Source organism: Periophthalmus magnuspinnatus, chromosome 22 (assembly GCF_009829125.3).
Source record: "Periophthalmus magnuspinnatus isolate fPerMag1 chromosome 22, fPerMag1.2.pri, whole genome shotgun sequence".
Lineage (NCBI taxonomy): Eukaryota > Metazoa > Chordata > Actinopteri > Gobiiformes > Gobiidae > Periophthalmus > Periophthalmus magnuspinnatus.
This window is the reverse complement of record NC_047147.1, coordinates 22,860,496-22,882,100: the sequence shown is the minus strand read 5'-3', so window position 1 is coordinate 22,882,100 and position 21,605 is coordinate 22,860,496. Positions and strand designations below refer to the sequence as shown.

At 41.0% G+C, this 21,605-nt stretch overlaps 1 protein-coding gene across 5 annotated transcripts in view; it reads right to left on the bottom strand.

Moving 5' to 3' along the window:
- qkia (QKI, KH domain containing, RNA binding a) overlaps positions 1-21,605 on the bottom strand; it is a 153,483-nt gene that overhangs the window by 96,432 nt on the left and 35,446 nt on the right. For all 5 annotated transcript variants that reach the window (XM_033988888.2, XM_033988889.2, XM_055231064.1 and 2 more), the window contains exon 2: positions 1,403-1,545. In XM_033988888.2, the coding sequence (XP_033844779.1) occupies positions 1,403-1,545 (143 nt within the window). The remainder of the gene's footprint in view (positions 1-1,402; positions 1,546-21,605) is intronic.

Sequence of the window (21,605 nt, the reverse complement as noted above, 5' to 3'; positions counted from 1 at the left end):
TACTACACATGAGTACACAAATCTGCATACATAATACCTCACAGATTTGTGTAGTCATGTTAGGGTACTCTTTGACAGTATATGTATTGTGTAGTGTGTGGAGCTACGTACTCACATCAGGGTACTCTAACAGTATGTAAGGTGTGTGTGGAGCTGTGTACTCGCATCGAGGTGAGGTGTAGTGCATGCGTAACTGGGTATTCACATCGGGTACTCTTCAACAGTCTTTGTAAGGTATTGTGTATGCACATTTGTGGACTCATGCCGGGGTACTCTTTGACAGCATATGTATTGTGCAGCATGTGGAGCTGGTTACTCACATCAGGGTACTCTTTAACAGTGTTTGTGAAGTGTATAGAAATGAGTTGTGTCCTCATGTCAGGGTACTCTTTGACAGTATGTGAGGTGTAGTGCATGCTTAGCCGAGTATTCGCATTGGGGTACTCTGCACAAATCTGTACACACTAAACCTACAAAAAATGTCACTCACATCGGGGTACTCTTTGACAGTGTATATTTTGTGTAGCATTTGGCGCTGTGTACTCACATCGAGGTACTCTTTGACAGTGTATATTCTGTGTAGCATTTGGAGCTGTGCACTCACATCGGGGTACTCTTTGACAGTGTATATTCTGTGTAGCATTTGGAGCTGTGCACTCACATCGGGGTACTCTTTGACAGTGTATATTCTGTGTAGCATTTGGAGCTGTGCACTCACATCGGGGTACTCTTTGACAGTGTATATTCTGTGTAGCATTTGGAGCTGTGCACTCACATCGGGGTACTCTTTGACAGTGTATATTTTGCGTAGCATTTGGAGCTGTGCACTCACATCGGGGTACTCTTTGACAGTGTATATTTTGCGTAGCATTTGGAGCTGTGTACTCACATCGGGGTACTCTTTGACAGTGTATATTCTGTGTAGCATTTGGAGCTGTGCACTCACATCGGGGTACTCTTTGACAGTGTATATTCTGTGTAGCATTTAGAGCTGCGTACTCACATCGGGGTACTCTTTGACAGTGTATATTTTGTGTAGCATTTGGAGCTGTGTACTCATATCGAGGTACTCTTTGACAGTGTATATTTTGCGTAGCATTTGGAGCTGTGCACTCACATCGGGGTACTCTTTGACAGTGTACATTTTGTGTAGCATTTGGAGCTGTATACTCACATCGGGGTACTCTTTGACAGTGTATATTTTGCGTAGCATTTGGAGCTGTGTACTCACATCGGGGTACTCTTTGACAGTGTATATTTTGCGTAGCATTTGGAGCTGCGCACTCACATCGGGGTACTCTTTGACAGTGTATATTTTGCGTAGCATTTGGAGCTGTGTACTCACATCGGGGTACTCTTTGACAGTGTATATTCTGTGTAGCATTTGGAGCTGTGTACTCACATCGGGGTACTCTTTGACAGGCACAAACAGCTTCTCTTGCAGGTGGACGATGGGTCCGGCGGGCTCGGGCAGCTCCAGCGGGTGTCTCTCCACCAGGCCGTTCACCGAGTCGCTGTACATGTCCTTGCGCACTCTGTTGATCTCTGCAACACACACAAAAAAACAAAACGATACAGCTGTTAGCGAGACGAGCCGATCTCTTGATACTTCACTGTCACTTTGCCTGGACTCGTGGGAGCGGGGGTTAATGTAGCGCGGAAATCTCGGTTTGAGGAGAACAAAGAAATGAGGAATCGTAGAGTGGATGTCCGTGAGTGTTGTGCGTCTGGAGGTGGTTACGGAGAGACGGGGGGATGAGCGGAGGAGAGAGGGGGAAGTGTAGAACAGGTAGCTGCAAGCGCTATCTCGGCTGATGCATTGACTGTACGCCAGAGTTCATTTAATATTTTTTTCTATAAAACTGAAAACGATGTAACAGGCCGTAGATAATTGTGATTTACGTGTTCATAGGTAGGCGCACATACCCGGGCATTTGAATTACACATAAAATACAAGCCACTGCTTCATAATAAACTATATATCTGTGCGTGTAAAGTGTTGGAGGTTTTCAGATTGTAAAATGTGATGATGTCATACACCCAGATGGGGGTAAAGAGCCAGATTTTTTTTTTTAAATTATTATTATTTACTACATAAAGTATCCAAACGCATGAATGTGGAACCTGATCATTTCTATTATTGACTGGACCCTAGAATTAGCCCCCCCCATCTGTATTAAACATTATTGGCCTATAGAAAGTCATGATATCATCTGAAACCCAGCAATACAATCTATGAAATAATGTCAAAAAACAGAAACAAAACTAAATCGATCTAAAACAAATTTTGCAAATACATGTATTACCTGTAATAATACTATAGAAAGACAAACAGAAATATAATGTAATGTTCAAATAAGTCTTAAAAGTATAAAATTCTGCCCTTTGCAATTTATGAAGTTGTAAAAAACACTATCACTATTGTGTGGAGGAGCAGACCGCACAGATATATAGTTTTTGATACTTAATATACAAGTATGGACTCACTAACCGAGCACTAGTGCAAAATGCAACAGTCAAATTATGTGTTTTAGCCCAACAAACTAAAAGAAATACTCTAAATATACAATAAGTGGATATAGTAACTAGTAACTATCATGACAGGTCTGAAACAACATGATAGAAATGCTACGCAAATTGGATTAAAAGAGGTAACAGAGTAGCCTACAATACTGGAAAAAACTGGAAAACCTCATACTAAGACAGCTCGAATAACTTGGCAAAGAGCAGAGCGTGTGTGTGTGTGTGTGGGTGTGTGTGTGTGTGTGTGTGTGTGTGTGTGTGTGTGTGTGTGTGTGTGTGTGTGTGTGTGTGTGTGTGTGTGTGCTAGGAGGAGACGGGACGGACATTACTCACAAGCTAGCAGATGTCCGACCACGCCTATCACCGCGATTTATGGATTACTCTCACAGTCTCGAGTCATGTTTACACAAATGTATCCAACTCAAGAGGGAGAGCCGTGTGTGCGGGGGGAGAAGGTCAGAGGAGCGCCCACATGTGGTCAGCAGCTGGAACGCACCTGTGGGACTCATCCGATCTGACCCCAAAAGTGGACTACTCCCACTGAGAGGACGGGAGATGAGCTAATGTTATGCTAGCAAGCAGCAGAAGCAGTCAGAGCAGCATTGACCATTACAGTTTCACCGACAATAATGTGAAAGCATAACCTGGCTCTCCAGACCGATATGGGCCGTCCTCTGAATAGAGTTCTACGCATCAGTCTGGGATGGCTCTCGCTGAAAGTGATCAGACCCATTAAAAAGGTATTGTTCTTGCCGATAGCATAGAAATAAAAGACTAAGGGACGCCATATTGTTTGGCTCCAGACAATTGAATCCAATCACGGCTAGCAGTTAGAGCAGCTAATCAAGCCAACCTGAAGACACCTGATTGATCTATTATTCTTCAGTTCTTGATTTAGGGACAAAAATGGCGAAATAAAAACACAAGAATAGTTTAAAACGTACATTTTAAGGCCAGAATGACGAGCCTGACTGCAGTAGATACAGAAAGAGGGGCCATCATTTTTGAAAAATACAAAGTGAATTGGAGCCAGAGTCAAAGCCAATTGGCGCCCGTGATCATTTCCTATTTGGAACGTAGCAGCCACCGGGCTAGCTATGTCCATTTAATATATACAGTCTATGTTGTCGGTAAAAGGCAAACTGGAACAGATATACTTCCCTGAGGTCAAGTACCGGTATCAAATTATATACCTGGAAAATGTATTCGTACAACCACAGTGAAGTTGCAAATATGAAGTACCAGTTTAATAGTGTACAAAAGCACTGAAAAAGGCACTCATCCCCAGAGCACACGGTTAATTATCCGGAATAAATGAAGCCCTTCCATTAGATCAGTGATTTGGTTTGTATTCTCGCTCATAGCAATACCTTACACCTGTGCGGTACTACAGCTTTTGCGTGTAAATGTATAACGTCTACTGTCTAATATTTGAAATAGCCATTAAAGGGTCTGTACCTGATTTCTTTCCACGTATTTGAGCAAAATGTTCTTTTTTCCCGTACGGATATATCGTATAAACAGCTCTTGAGGTCAAAATAAGTCCCCTGGGTCCATTGGGTATCTGTACGCATCTAATTACAAAGCTTTTTACTGTGTGAGAAACAGGGAGAGTGCAGTTTGCATGCTAGTTGTTATTGGCATTACCGTAACAGCAAACTCCGCTCTGCAAAAAGAACACTAATTACTCACTGTGATGAGTTTATAAGGTAACTGAGGAATAACTTTGGACCACTGCGAACCGTTTCAAATGAACTTAGCTACACAATGTCTATTTTTCCCATTTAAGAGTCGTACGTTATATTCTAACGCATCTACGCCTGTTACGATTACAAATTTCGAAGTGCGATATGTTGCTGAAGTAAATATAGACGATAAACGACAAACATTCATGACACTGACGCAAAACCCCAAGAGCAGATTTAAACCGCAAGAACTACTTTAAATCTGCAATATTGTTAAAAATCATGAGCTGCAATAAATAAACAGCAGAATTAAACACTTAAGTACTTTAGTTTGCATCTGGAATGAGCCAAAGAAGTTATTAATTCAACGTTTTACAGCTTAAATCGTATCATATACCCAAAAAATAACCAGAAATTCCCCAGTAGTGTAAAGAAAACGTACCCATGACCCCCAAAAAACACTGTTGAGCGATAAGTCGATACAGTAATTATCGTGACAGGCTTAAACGAAAGGCTCTAAACGCACTGGAAACAGTAGCCAGCAAAAGGAAGATAACCCCGTCTCCAAGCTGTGTCTAGATTTAACAGCCCAGTGCAGGACTAAGCATGTGTGTAGCAGCCATCAATGAAGCCTTAATGGTTTGGAGAAAAGCCGCACATCTCCAGTCTCCCCAAACAAAGGCAAAACAAAGAGAGACAGGAGAGCGCCGTAACTGACAGGGACACGCGCTCTGCCTGTGCCGCTAATTCTATTTCCTGTGCCTGAAATGCCACATTAACATAAGAGGGGCGTGCTGGGCCATCACGGAGAGACCGGCGCGCTTTGACAGCCTCTAATTTCACCGCGCCCGCTCCTCTGTGAAGCTCCGCGCTCGCCAAAAAAAATTACCCCCTGCCTCGCTCAGCCCGGGAAACCATTTGTCTGGCTGTCCACCCCGGCACACTCGCCACAATGGAGGAGCGGGTCGGGCTTTTAGGAAAGATGGTTCCGTATGGATTTTTGTTTTTTTGTTTTTTTTTTCCACTCGTTGTTGAATATTTGTCTTGCAGTTATGGTCGATTAAATATGGATATTGACTTCAGAAAATATCACTCTATAGCAATGCACGCCACTTAAAGACGCGCCGTAGGATTTCATGTGCTGGTATTGTACTGATTGAACATAAAAGTGAAGTGCGATACGTTGCTGAAGTAAATACAGACGATAAACGATTATATTGACACCAAAACATAGAGCAGAATTATGCACAAAAACTACTCTAAATGTATAAAATTGCAATAAATAAATGTAATGAAACACTTAGGATGTATGTTTGTGTCTATAATGACTCATAATTAAACTTTATACAGCTCAAATCTCATCATAGTACCGAAAAATTACCAAAATTTCCCCCACTAGCATAAAGAAAAAGTACACACGATGAATACTGACTCAAAAAAACCTATTGAACAATACGTCGATATGAGTATTTATCATGACCGGGCTACGTAAACCTACACGGACATGCGTTCTCACTGATCTGACGTGTAACTTGGCCTGCTTCTTTCTTTGTACCTAGATCTAGACGTCATATCGTGGAACATTCTGGCCAAAGTCATAATATCTAACCTACTTCAGATGTGCGACACTGTGAGTCGAGTTCTACATATTCATCAATCTGGAACGGCTCTCGCAAAGCAAAACATTACGACGGATATCTGAATCTGATCGGTCGACGCGCCACAACAGCAGACCGAGCCAAAAAAAAAAAAAAAAAATCAAACTTTTGTTCAATCGAATTAAATCCATTTCCCTCCACAAATGCACAAAGTGTTTCCATCTGCCCGTTTTACACAAACTAAACAGGCTGAAGTAAGTCTGTCTGCATCACCGTCTTCGTTTTGCTGTTTGCTACGCTTAAATCAAAATGCTGCCCTGTGATTGGTCCAGTCTTTCGGCAACTGGTGCAACCGGGCGGGAAACTGCACGCTAAGATGTTTGAACCATAGACTGTATAAATGAATGGACATTGCTAACCTGCTAGCGCTTCTGGCTTCATCGACTCTGGCGCCAATTCACTTTACATTGAAACTGCTGCTGTTAGCCTCATCATTTTGGTCTTAAAATGTCCGTATTAACCTGCTCTACGTGATCTTGCCGTTTTTATTTAGCTATTCCATCCGTGACTTACGATATGAACATTAATAACAGACAACTCAGGCGCCTTCTTTCCCGGAGGACGCTCCCGTTAGCGTTAGCAACAGGTTTGAGTGACAACGTCGCTAAGCGCTCTCTCTAGTCCACTCCCGTACGCCGTCTATGGTTGGAACTCTCAAATATGGGTAGATTTCATTCTGCTGCACAAGGATAACAACATCTCCATGGAGACAAGCAGACGGCAGATCATCCTAATTACTAATGTATTTTAAAAAAGTAATTCGGGGTTCGATATAATGTGTTGTATTTTGATGCTGATTGTGCACCAGCTGTGTCTTTTAAAACGTGCAAATTGCAGATGGGAACAAACAGACTAGAAAAAGGAATCTGCTCTAAATATTTCCGACGCGAACGTTACGAAACATCCCCCGAAATCTACACTGGCACGACATATCGTCCATCCCAAGCGGTTATGGAGAAACAATGGCCCGGTGTTTGCCGTTTGAGAGGTCTGCGGCCTTCGCTCGGCTGTGTCATCATCGGGCTGACTCAGCTCCTGTCACGGCCCGCTCAGATTTACCTGGAGACACACACGCACACACACACACAGAGGCTTGTCAGAGATGAAATATTGACCTTGGGAGAGTTTGGAGGGCAGCGGAGAGAGGCGTGATGAGACAAAGATGAAGGAGCCAGGATATCCCAGGCTAAGCTGAGCCAGCAGAGAGAGAAAGAGAGAAAGAGAGAGAGAGAGGGGCTGCCCCGACAACGCGCACCCAGAGACGGCCCTACTGCAGCGGGGGGATTTATGCCTCTCGCCTGGGAACGCAATCCTTCCCCCCCCCCCACACACACACACACACGCGCTGATAGACTCCACCGAAACAAAGCTATTTAAAAACGAGTGAGCTACGCATTACGGGAGAGAGGGACTGAAACAAAACTCGCCGAGCCAAACATTTACCATTCGGCTTATAACGGTTACAAAACGAGTAGCGAAGTCAGCGCGTTTCAAAGTACACTGCTTCAACCGTAAATACCGGCGAAGCACGCTGAAGCGCAATTTGACTGGTGACTGCTCTGTCAATAGGCAGAGTCATGTTTCAGACCTGTGGAGAGGCGAGCCCACATATACAGAAAGGTGGTGAAAAGTGATTTTTAAAAGGCAATTCTAGCAACAAAAACACCTGTAATTAAATAAATGCCTGATGGATAAAGTTTAATGGACACATATTATGCAAAAGCTCTTAACCTTGTCATTTTTTTTCCTATTGCTGCGGAAAAATAGCCTCTTTGCTAATTCTGGCTTTTTTTTCTTCCTCATATTTAATCATATGTTTTACGAAATTGCACTGTCCCCTTGCAATTTAATTAAGCGAGTCCAATTATGACAGCGTCTATCCATCAAGTTGTATTTTGAGTGACACGTGTTTGAGGATTGCTGTATGTTTGAGGTTTCCGTGCTCAGAAAATTCCTGTTTTCACCTGCCTTCCCCCCCCATCTCCGCCCACATCCTGGTACTTAGCTGCCGTAACCTGCCGCTTGCTACGGTGAAACGTCGCTATGAAGAGGTGGAGTCGGTCAGTTCGGCGGCTGGACCCGTTTCTGTTGATCTGTTTTAGTTCAATACCACGTTTTACAATGAACAACGCAGAATCTAAATATCATCTACATGTGTTAAGGTTCCATACTGTGTGCTTGGAGAATGCGTATGTATTTGTTAATGCTATACTGTGGGACATCCAGAAAAAAAAGCAAGTGACTGACCTTCCACCAGAACAGTTACATTATCACATTTTTTTTATTTGAATAATTTTCAGATTACGGTGTTTTGGGTTTTACAATAATTTGCACTTTGACCGGGGGTGCGACTTATACTCAGGTGCGACTTATATGCAAAAATACAGTAATAAAACAACTGTCTAAAAATGCTAAAACTAAAATGTTACTTAAACGTCACAGGGCTGTTTTGCGGCAGGCTGACAGAACAGTGCCATATTAAAACCCGAGCGAGGTCCTGGAGGAGATCATTTAATCAGCTTCAGGACTGGTTTAGATCCCAGAGCCAGACCTGCTCCACAAAGAGGACACGTCCATTAAGAGACCAGAAATAGCACTCGCACCTAAGTGTCCTGTGTCCAATATGTCCTCTGCTCTCTGTCCCATGTCCTCTACCTGGTGAACGGCAGTAGAACAATACACCTTCTCTGCATAAAAGTTGGGGCTGGGGGCAGAGATAACATTTGGTTTGACGAGGTATTCGACATTCAGAATTTCACCCTAGACGTTTCTTATGCAATTCTATCCATTTTCTGGCAACATACATAATGCTGATTATAGGGCTGACGAGCAGAGCGAGCGCGTTGAGATTTGCAATAATAAGATTATGTTCAAAGTTCACATTTTAAACACGTCCAGAAGATTTGACAAAAGACTGGAATCTGAACTGACAAACCAATACAAGAATCACATTTCAGAACATGTTCGCATATAAATGTACCTTTTCTGGTGGAGGGTTCGCCACCTGCTCGTCTCCATGGAGATGTTCTTTGCCTGGGATGTTGCACTGAATGGCATTAAACCTAAACCTCATCTCTGCCAGGCAAAGTTACAGGTAAGATCTGTGAAGAGCTAACCTCACTCACAGGAAGAATGCATGTTTTTCAATATACTTTATTGCAACAGAAAAACCTGTAATTGAATAAATACCGGTAGGTCTAATGCCGAACTGTGGAACATTACAGGCAAAGCGATAACATCCTCTTCCTAAAAAAGTTGCATAGTGCACGTCTTATAGTAAAATAAAGACCAAAAAGTAATAATTACAAGCAATTATACAAAAAATGGCAGCTCAGTCCTTATCTTGCCCTATGTCAGAGGTATAATACTCCCTACAACGGAAAAAAACTGAATTAAAAATGTAAAATTGCTGCCCTGTAAGAGAATATATTTCAGTTCTGTCTTCCCTGCGTAAAGGGGCTGCTGAGGAAAATCTGCTTTAGCTTTTAGCCTCGTGTCGCGTGGCGCTAGCTCCATAATAAGTGCCACCTGAAACGGATTGGCTCCAAAGCAGTCAGACCACATGATCCACAAATATAATCATGCCACGATGTAGGAACTGGCTCTATACGCGAACATAAGCACGACACTGTGTAGGATCTGACCCCGTACACAAACAAACGAGCGGAACACTATTTAGGATCTGTATAGAGCTCTGGTTACTGCTTTCTAACCATGTTCTTAGAGCTGGAGGAGTTTGGAGTGGTGCAGTATGTGAAATTCCACAGTAGTGATGTTTTGGAGACTGGTGTACAGTGCAGATGGAATCACTGGCTCGCTCCATTAGACACACGCCCACAGCCTGCTCTACAAACATACACAGGGTTTGTGCAGGATCAGCGCAGCCTTCTCGCTAAAGCATTCGGATACAGTTTAGTCTGGAGTGTTTCAAACGATAACTAGCGCTTCGAGGGAATACACCAATACACAAGTCTAACTGTACAGCTGCGCTAGGCCCGCAACACTTTAGCAAATCTTCCTACGTTTTATTTAGAGCCATCTTCTATGAAACAGTCAAGCATGCTAGCAGCTAGCTTAAGTGTTAGCTCAAGCAACAGGCAAATTGTATAGAGAGGCAAATTGCTGTTGTATGGCTGTCACGTTGAATTGCCATATTTTACTAATGAAAATATGCCAATAAATCACACCATTGAAGATGACGATTTTAGTCATGATTGAAGACTGATAGCGCATTTCAATTATCAAATATTTTCTAAATGTTATAGCCTATTCATTGATTTCAGCTTCCCGTTATAGGCTATGGACTATGCAACATTTTGAGGACTGTTTCCCCACTCAAAAGATATAATATTTTGTTTTACATTGTTAATTGCTATGGTAACAGTCCTAATTTCTCATCATTCTGGAAAGGATAGGGTATGATGGTCAAAAAGCAACGTAAAAACAGTTAGTGGTAGTGTATATAGTGACTCATGAGAACCTTCACATTTTACTACAGGAGGAGATCACAGGTTAACAAAAAGTTGCCAATATATTGCTAGTACTGAGAATATACTGAATGACAAGCAAAATGACAAGCTTGGCAGCAGCAGTTAGAGAGTTGCCACAGTTTTTCCAGTGTAAAGTGAACTGAAGTCGATGGAGCCAGAAGCGAGTCTATGCTCACTTTGTATTTAAAACGCGGCAGCTAGCAGGTTAGCCATGTCCATTTATAAATACAGCTTATGGTAGTAGCCTAATTATTGTGCCTACTCAGGAAAAAAAAACAAAACAGATAGTACAAACGCTGACGACTCGCATTTAAACAGCTAACATCCAGTCACTATACAGCATGATCTTTTAGCACGACAAACCACTGCTAGCTTTGCATCCATCACGCTGAGAATCCACAGTGATCAGCTTTATTCTCAGAACAGCAGTCGGTATTAGCCTGATAATATGTGACACGCAAAACATATTGAGCCCAACAGCAATTAACGGCGAGCCAAAATGATCAAATGTTCCAGTCGACGCTAGTCTGCTCCGCTTAGGGTCCTTTCAGATCAAACGGGCTAGCGCTAACCCAGCCTGCCTCCCGTCCTCCGACACGCGCGCACAATTAAAGATTTAAACAGGTGAGCGAGCAGCAGGAGGCCCGGGTAAATATAGTCACGGGGAGAAAGATGAAAGCTACAGATCCAACTTAACGCGGGGCAGGAGAGAGAAGTCAGTCCGAGGCAAGAACAAGCATTTTCACTTTAGGGCTGGGATGACAAAGCTGGGGAACGAGGCAAACCGGAGAAAAGGTTTTTATACAGAGTGACTTTATCCGCGACACTCCACTCCGGCGGTTCAGGGGGTGGTCAGGCCTCGTTTCAAAGACCCACGTTTGGCTCTTAAGTGCAAGGTAAGGCGAGGGTGAGAGAGACGTGAAAACCAACGTGTTTCTGGGTGTTATCGTCGACTTGCAGATGCCGGCTCCCCCCCCTCTTCCGCCGCTACAAGGGAAGGAGAAACTTTGACTGTCTAATCAGTTACATTTTTACAACATATTTAGCACAGTTACTATCCCACTAAATCAAATAATAATTAGAAAAACACAAAAACCTGTTATATGCACGTAATGAGTTGTTTTTGGGTTTTTTTGTTTTTTTTCTACAATTTTTGCTACTCAAAAATAAAATTAAAAAATGAAAAAAATAAATAAATTAAAATAAATAAATAAAAAATAAAATATAAAAAATGTAATATATATAATAAAATTAAAAATATGAAGTAATATATTAAAAATCTAATATTGTTGCCCAGTAAAAATAAAAGTCAGTATATTTTAGTCCTGTCTGCAGATCTAAATCTACTGGGGTTATCGTTGACTCGCAGATGCCCCTCCCCCCGCTGTCAAGGAGGGACAAACACAAACTTTGACTGTCTAATCAGTTACCTAACAGTGGGCGGACGCGTGCCTTTGATGCCCGCGCGCTAATGAGTAACGCCACATTTTAGGTCAAGGCTTCCATCCATATTCATATCCAACTCGTATGTACGGTTTGTTTTTAACTCGCAGAAGGGCGCCGGCGGAATTGAATCTATTCTAACCGAGAAACTGTCAGGAATAGATATTTTCTTTGATAAATTTTGGCAACTCAACTGAAATAAGCCAACAGTACCAGAGTAAATGTAAAGGAGGCTTATGGAACATTTACGGTGGAGGGGCAGCCACCTGCTCGGTCTCCATGGAGATGTTATAGTTGTGTCTGGAATAGTTGCGTCAGTAGGGCATTACATTTGCCTATTTCCAAGGTGACAAGCGAAGGACATCATCAGGCTAAGTCGCAGGTCAAGAAGTTTAATGCCATACTGTGGAACATTGCTGGCAAAACTGTATCGTGTCAATTGAGACGAGCAGGTGGTGTATCCTCCTACAGAAGAAACACAACAATGCAAGAAATGTCTTTTATCCTCAGTTTACCTCATGATTAGAGAATATATACGTGTAATATTTGTTCACAATACCTCAGTTTTTAATGTTCCACGGTGTGTTTAAAACGCACACTGCCAACTGAATCTTAATTAAAAAACAAAAAAAAAAAAAGGAATCACAAATGAAATCCCAATATTTGTCAGAGAAATTACAAAACGCTTTTTCCCACCCTAAATCTTTCATCCAAACAAAGCCTCCATCTCTCTTCCCTCTTGTTTGTTTAGCGCTCAGAGTAAAATTCAAGCGGAGAGCGACGTGCGTGGAGAGGTCGAGCGGGCTGAGTGTGCGCTGACAGCCTACAGGGACAGATTTATATTACATGTCATGGATTCTCCCAAGGCATCGTGGGTAAAAAGCTCCGGCGTAGTCAGGTCTTTAAGAAGATGGGCTGCTAAATAAACGGCTGCCATAGCTGGGTTACTCCTGCGAGAGGAGACGGCGCTCGGAGAGGAGATAATGCTCGGGATACGGCGGGATATGGGCAGGTGGATGAGTCGGCAGTTAGCACAATAATAGCATACGGCTGAAGAGGAGAGAAGAGGACTGGTTTAGGTAGCGCTAAAACAACCGCTGAGGAAGACTACAACGTGCCGAGCTGACGTTACTGTGCAGTTCAAAATTAATCAACTCACAATTTAGCTTTCAGACAGTTTTAGCGATCGAAACAAGTTTGTAGGGCCGAACAATTTGGGAAAAAGATTTGTAATAGGTGTTTTTACAATGGGATTCTGTTCAAAAAGGCTGAAATTTAAACTGACCGACTAATTTTACAACATGTTTGTACAGATCTAAACAGGATTAGCGTTTTTTTTTAGTTTTTTTTTTTATGCAGAATAAAAAACAGGAGATTTGAAATTATGGTACTTCAAAAATCGCTGCCTTTGCAATATCCTATTCCAATGATTTCGAATTAATTTGTCCAGCCATAGCCATTAGAACAACTAACAACCGATCAAATACGCACAACGGGTTATGCGAAGATTTTAAGAGCGAAATGACGAGTCTGGCAGCAGTAACTGCAGAGAGAGGAGCGTTTTTCAATAGAAACCGAATTGGAGCCAGAGTCGATGGAGCCTGAGGTGCACAAATGCTCACTTCCTACTTGGCTAGCAGGTTAGCTATGTCAATTTACAATCTACGGTCCAGATATCTGCTGAATTGACATACTGCTGAACACGACGTGCCGGTAACCACACAAACTTCTTTTTTTTTTTAAATGTCATACAGTGGAAAATTCCAAGAAGAGCTGTAACATCTCCACGGACGCAAGCAGGTCCGTGGTGTCTCCCCTAGAAAAGGAGTTGCACTTTTAAGTTCAGCAGATTTGGCCCTATAAACAACAATGGTACGCCTTTAAAATTGATCCACATACCTCTTCCTCCCGTACTCTACGCTCTATTAAACCCAATCTAAGCACGAAACATTCCATTGTAAAAATACACACAGCACGCAAAACGGTCAGTGTGGACATTATGTATGGATTGTCACATATGGAGAGGTTAGCGATTGCGTTAAGTTAGCTGAAGATTTGGTAGTTTTTGATATTTATATGTAAAAAAAAAGCAGATTAAACTCACGATTCACGAGTTTAATCTGTTTCCTAGTACTTTTTTCTGCATAAATAATAGTTTTTGTTGAACTCTTGTGGATCACATACACAAAGATACGCAATAGTGTTAGTTGACTACAAAGGGGGCGTGGCAAAGCTAATTGATCAGCAGGACATGTCTTTAGTTGGCCAATTTTTTTTTTTTTTTTTTTTCGAACACAGACCTACGGATATTTGGCTTGATGACGCCAATAACTGATATTTGCCGATACCAATATGAACATTTTAAAATCTATGGCAAAGACCAAAAATGTACGTTACATTATAGCAAAGTAAAAAAAAAAAAAAAATGGAGAAATAAGAACCACATGTACTTGAAATCATTCGTCGCAAGATTGTGTAAACATACAGCCATAGTTTTTTGTTACTCGTGAGTCTGTTCCAAAAGACAAATCTGAGGACAAACAGGAAAATATCGGCATCCAATATGTGCAAAATTTTCAGACAGATACCGATATCTAGAGAAACAACCCAATAATCCCTCATTATAGCATCACCCATATAAACAATATACTCATCAAAACACACAACGCCGCGCTGACCTGACGACCGGCAATAAACCCATCGAGAACATATGAAAACAAAGAGCACTAAACGCTTCGAGACGCCCACGCTAGCTTTGGCTAATGAGCGGTGTGTGTGCAGGCCCCCAGAGACGGGAACCGCAGAGTGGGAAGACAAAGACGCGTGCCTTCCTCAATGGACCTATCTGGAGAATACAGATGTATCTAGTGGCACTGCTGGAGTGTTAAAGGTCCAATATTATACTAAACTGACTGAGCTTGAATCAATGTTATAAAACTGTTACCTCATCGAAAACAGACCCAGAGTGGTGTTGTGTTTCATTCACATATTGGACAAATAATAAAAGGTTACTCAGTGTACATCTCCAATGCTCAGAATGCTCTGTTCCACCTTGTGATGTCATAAAATGGTATTTTTCAAGTTAACAGTTACCGTTTAGCTTTTGTTTAGTAGAGATAGTCAGTTCCAGGACTGAAATGATCCAAATGATTCTCGTGAAGGTGTACGGTGTGTGTGTGTGTGTGTGTTAAACTTGTGAATGAAACAAAACACAATGATGTAATGGATGGTTGCAGTGTGGAGTTGGGAGATGTATGAACACATTAATAATGCTGTAGTACCTTCACATCATAACTGACCAAAATACACCGCTAGAAGTATGCAAGCAAAAAGTTCTCCTATTCTGTGAGGCAGTACAGTGTTTTCTCCTTTCTCCCACCTGGTAATATGGCTTAAGTAATACGTGTCAAATAATTGTTGCTATTAATACAGGTCTGTTAAACCGTCTAATTACATGTTAGTGGCCGTCATAGTGGCCACTGCTTTAGTTGGAGCTTTGGAAAATGTAGAATGTGTCAAATTTAAAAGTGGCTGTACCCAAAAAACAAAAAAAAAATCTTTGTTGAGATAAATTTACAGATATCTTGAAATTTTTGTCCACCCGAAACCAACATATTTATAGGTGGTGACGCTTTCAATCAATGTACCATTTAGTGTATAAAAGATTTGTAGCTTGCACATCTCCTGTATATTGTTCTTTTTTTTTCGTTTTTTTTTTTTTTAGAAACAAAATATCATATACTTGGGGAATTTTGGATTTCATTAAAATCTTGCTGGCATTTTAAAATCACCTGATCAACAGTGTCATGGGCATATAAATGGATCTCTTGAATGTTTCTCTTAAATTGCAACCAATAGAATTAATACAATAAAAAAGTCAGTCCAAAATTGAGCCTTGGGGGACTCCTTTTCTTATATATACGAACAGATCAGCTACTACCGTCTGGGTTCTGTTTGAAAGATTTTGGAACCAAATACACGTAGCATTGTCAAATTGAGTCTGCTTCAGGCACTTTTGTGATGTACTAAATCAAAAGCTTTAGTTAAATCAATAAACAGTGTTACACAATCTTGTTTGTCATCAAGAGCTGTAAAAATGTCATATAAGACTTCTGTGGTTGCAGTGACAGTACTTTGCTCTTTTCTGAAACCTGATTGGCAAGACTTTAAAATGAAGCACTTGTTTAAATAAACTAACTTGATTTGCAAATAACCTTTCTAAAACTTTTGCAAGTACTTTTTGCCTTTCCAACTGTGGATAAAGATCTTTCTTATTTTACAAAAAAAAAAAATGCCCAATCCAAATCTGACCTAGTTCTGAGTGCATTTTTCCAGGCAGCATTTCTTTCTCTAATTAGACTTGCAACTTCTGTGTTGAACCAAGGATTGTTTTTCATTCTCTTTATTCTTTTAGGCGCATGTCGGTCTGTAATTTCATTAAATGTATTAATAAAAAAGCTTAAGGCCATATCAGGGTCAGGAAATGCTGTTAACCCGGTATCACTGTAACACAGGTTAGAGATGGAGGATTACGTCAATAATTGAAGAATTATACCTGTGGCTGTTCATAACTAAGATCAACTGGCTGTTGTCTGTCCCGTTTTAGTTTTCAGAGCTTTACAGAAATGTTTGAGATTAAATTAACTAATAATTTCCATTTTTGACTTGATGTTGGAAGTGGATTTTATTTCTGTAAATGTATGGCCATCCTGCTGCTAATGCTCGATCCAAATGCTAGCTGCTGCTCCTCCTCTTCCTCTCCCTCCCTGCGCAGGCGTCTGGGAGTATGCTAACAGCAGATTGTGTATAGGCGCAGTGATGGCCAGGAACAGCGATCAGCAGAGTCATTCATCATAAGCAGTGTCGAAGTGAAGGGGCAGGCGCTCGGAGGCTGCCAGGCCCGATGTGGCTCTGCGCGGCCGCTGCCAGCTCCACTGACGCGCCGCTATAGGAACGTGCCATAGAGCGTTAGGCCGCTAATTAAACAAAGCAACAGACCAAAATGAGAAGAGAGGAGGAGGAGGAGAGGTGCGGAGTTGCGGACTCTGCTTTGACTGGGGTCGTGATTTATGATAGCTTTGTCAAACATTCTTTAGATGTTTCTTAGCTTAAAATTAGGGGTGAACGACATATTAGCTCCAAAATCGGTATTGGTTGATATTAAAGGATTTTCACAGATATGTAGGGAAAAAATCTGTCCAATTTTAGTATACGTGTTCACGACCTAACATGGGGAAAAAAATCTGTCAATATCCATTCCCAGTTTGTCCTCATTGACTAAAAATGGACTTTGAAGAGCAATCGGGCTAAAAAATGATGACGTTTACACAATCATGCAACCAATAATTTTATATCCCAGATAAACACATTTTGTTATGGTTTTTACAAAATTGAAAAATGTGTGGGCCTTGCTATGGATGAATTTTAAACGCTATTATGGTATATCAGTCAGAGAAACAAGCGGAATACTGCAGATTGATATTGATTTTTTTTAGCCAAACTCAAACCAAAACCATTAAACTAGGTGATCAGCAACATGACTTGATAGCAGAACTGGCGATGATTCATGGACCTAAAAACTGTGAGGGTTTCTGCAACTATTCTGAAAAAATTCTAATATTTTGTACGACTCAAAGCCTTTTTTTTTTCTTTTACAGAGGATTACTGAAACAAGACGCAAAATCCAATCCCAGGTATGTTTTCGATAAGGCGACGATGTTCTAACGTAGTAAAAAGCTCGGAAAAGTTGCGACTTTAAAAACTGGCAAGACAAAATGGCAGAAGGAGGAGCTCGTCACTTGAACGGGGACGAGGGGACATGTGGCGTAACTGTCCTGGAAAAAGGTGCTTGAGAAGTGGGCCAAGTGCAGCGAGGCCTGGGCGCCCTGCTGCCACTGAGCGCGAAGCTATCACACCGTCACACAAGGAGCGAGGGTTTAAGGAGCGCTGGGTGAGAATAGAAGCCGGTGTTACTATAAGCAAACGTGGTCTCTGCGGGTTTACGTCTGGAATTATACGATACATTCTACAGAAAAATGTTACAATACGTGATAGTACTGAAAATACTTTATACCACACACAATAACCCTAAAGTAGCATAGTCTCAACCTTATTATGAATGACCCATATGGTAAAAATGAGACAGTAATGAATAAACAGCACAATTAAACACTTTAGTGGTTAGTATTTCATATTAAATAACCATTTTTACAGAGATATACTCAGATAAACGATGATATTGAAAATACTTTAAGGCACTAGTACAATAATAATGCAAGTTAATCCCAAATAACCCCATTTTTAATCAAACAGTATCATTAAGTGGCATGAGCTGCAACAAATAAATAGCTGCATTTATATCTGAGAGAAGACTTTAGTCTGAATTGCTAAACTAATACAAGAACCCCATGCACTTTAGAAAGTGTTATTTTTACTTATTTTTTCCATAAAAGTCAGAATATTTCAATTGGAGTTCATTGTGCACCCCTTGTTGAGCCAGAAGGCCATTTCCGTTCAAAATGTACTCCCGAAAACGAAACAACAAACATTAAAAATCTGTTTAATCAAATCAGGAAAACGATAAACGGAAAGCGATTCGCCAACCCTAAAGCCATGGACTTTTCCGACCTACATCTCACCAAATCTGTGCTGACCCAGTGAGCAGTACCTCTCCTCCTCCACCCGCCGTTAGCTTTCCTCCTGTTCTTTTTTTAAACTGCTTTTGTGTCCAGCCCTCCTTTTAGTCGTTCCATTGACTGTACTGCATCCCTCTTTCTCTCTCGCTCTCACTCTCTCTCCATCGACCGCTCCCTGTGTGCGCTCCGACAATCTTCACCGCGGGTTCCCATCGAAATGTCCCCCCACGCGGAGAGTAATGAACGCCGGCCCCTCGCGGCACCCATTAAGACGGCAGCCATTACGGTTCAGTGTGGAGCCCGGGCCCTCCCTGCCAGTTTCACCCCGCTCCACGCAAGACCCCACCGCGCGCCGCAAACTGGCACTAGCACGGCTCATTGCGCTGCCAGCGTGTCCCTCCACCAGCGCGGCCTCATAAAACAGTTCCACATCATCTACCGTGATGATCCCTTGTTCTAATTTTAGTCTCTTAATGGCTGTGCGGATACTGGCAGAACACTCCGGGCCTGTGTAGATGTGGGTTGTAAATGGGAGATTTCTGGAACACGATTTGGGATGCCACGGTATACATTTTTTGTGTTTTGTGATTCATGTGAGAAGAAACATCTCGATTTAACCATTATTTACGAGTGTCACCTAACAACAGTAAAATAAAAAAGGGCCCGTATTGTGCTATTTTCTAATCTCTGTTATGATGTAGTTCTCTGATTGGCTAATCCACCTGTCAATCATGCCCATGGATCTATAACAAGACCTGGATAAGACACTCCCCCTTTTTCCTAGAGCGAGATCGCCTAGTGGCCGCTCCATAGGTACTGCAGCTCCCAGAAGCTTGAGCCCAGACAGAATTCTTCCATAGAGCGCAACGCAAGTTTAAAAAAATGTTTAAAAATGTTAAATCCTCAAAGCACCTAAAAGTTAGTCCTGTTTTAAGCCCGTGCTAGCTCCGCTCCAGCAGTTATCGCACCGATTTTGATGTATTGAGGAGGTAATGCTGAAGAGAAAACTTTTTTGACCCATGTGCCAATGAGCACAGGCTGAAAACAATATGACGCCATCTTGGTTTCACGTTCCAGATATTTTTATACTTCCATGATCCCGCCCATCTGAACTTGGGCAGACCAGACTCACATCTTTGTAAAGCAAGTATTGATGCTAGAAATAAATAAATAAATAAATGGGACAAAATTGGACGTGGACTGAATAGATTTTGAATGATCGACCCATATTATGTTAGAGTAAAGTTAATGTGACACAAGCAGCACTTGAATGAATTTTTGGAGTGTGGTTTGAATAAAAATCGGCTTTAAAATACATTTTTGTCAATTACATTATGACTTGAATAATCATAATAATTATTGCCTATTAACTGATTAATCTTGACACCTCTGATCCAGACGGTGAGAGATTACAGACTTTATAATCTTGGGGGATTGCAGATTTCACTCGTGTTTGAGATCAATTTAATATCCTTTGCACAAAAACACATTTAGAGCTCGGTTTTGGCACCAGCTCTCACACACGAGGCGTATGAATATTTATGAAAGGCTTCAGTAGTGAGCAGATGGGTCAATGTTTCAAATGGAATGTGAAACGGCACGCTTCATTAGATTCAAAAGTGGAGCGAACAGTGTGTGGAAGAAGCATCTCGTAGTGTTCAGCTCACAACAGTAGTACGAGGAAACACCCCGGGCTACAACCAAGAACGTAGTGATGTCATGATACTAACACTTCAAACTCTACTTCAGTGTTAAAGAATAAACTTAACACTTGATACCACGATAAAAAACAACACTATTTTAGACAATAGAATGTGATTTTCAACATTGAATAATAGTACTTTTTTATATTACCATGTGGCTTTATATCTGTTTAATTCCTCAGTTTGGCACATTAAAAAAGTTTAAAACGGTTTCCATAGTGGTCCATGGACTAGTATACACTAGTCTAAGTGTCTTATACTTGTTCTGATGCAGCTCAAGATCATTCTCAGGTTATTCAGGAAAGGTTCATTTCAGTCCTGTTAATATCACTTTTTTTAGTATTGAGCGTCTAGTTTCAATACCAGCTTTACTATTGATTAGTATCTGATTTTCAGTATTTTGACAACCCTAAAGTAAATCCAAACTAGTTTGGTTATAATGGGATGGTGACTTGTCACAATTTTACCCACAGTAAAAACATGAGTGGGAATGTCACAATATTACATTTTTGTGTAGCAATTATTTTTGAAAAACAGCACAATTTTATGATTCACAATTATTCACCCCATGAACTACAGTGAAATCCTTTCTTCTCTTTTCAGGTCTGTGAGATTTAACAAATCTAACTTAATTAGTGAGAATGTAAACTTTAAGTTACACAGTACGTCTTTGTGGTCTGGTCTTTGAATGTTCCGTAGTGTGACATTAAACTGTCTTGTATTATTCAAGTACACATAATTTATTGCTAAGAAATGCAATGAAGAACATGCAACAGCTATTTATCTCCATGGAAATAAATGTGTTAAGGCATACTGTGGAACATTCAGACAAAGTCATTACATCTCCACAGACGATCAGGCGGTCAGATCCTCAACAGAAAAGATCTGGAGTGCACCTTTAATACGACAGCCGGCGAAAAGAGCACTTATGTCAGTGCATGAGTTTATTTATTTATTCTTTGGGTTTCTATTGTGACTGAACACTTATGATTATTGCTTTACTGATACGCTGTGGTGGACGAAGTACTCAATTTTGTTACTTGAGTACTTTTTTCCCTATACATCTATACTTTTACTTAAGTACATTTTTGCACGTGATACTTTTACTTAAGTAAAAGTATCACGTGCAAAAATGTACTTAACAATATTTAAGTGCCCCTATAAAAAAGTTAATTAAAAGAGAAAAGTACTTTTTACTTTTCAGTCCAGTTCAAAAATGCAGTGTTGTAGAAAGTACAATTCCCTGCTCTCAAATGTAGTGACATAAAAGTAAAAAGTATTCACTGTAAAATGTGCTGAAGTAAAGTACAGATGTTTGTAAAATTCTAGTTAAGTACAGTACTTTACTTGTACTTTGTTACCTTCCACCACTGCAGATTAGTCTTAAAACCCCTAAACATGATGATAAGCCATGTTAATCACGCAGCACAATACCATGAATACCAAGAACAGATTTCCAACTTCAACT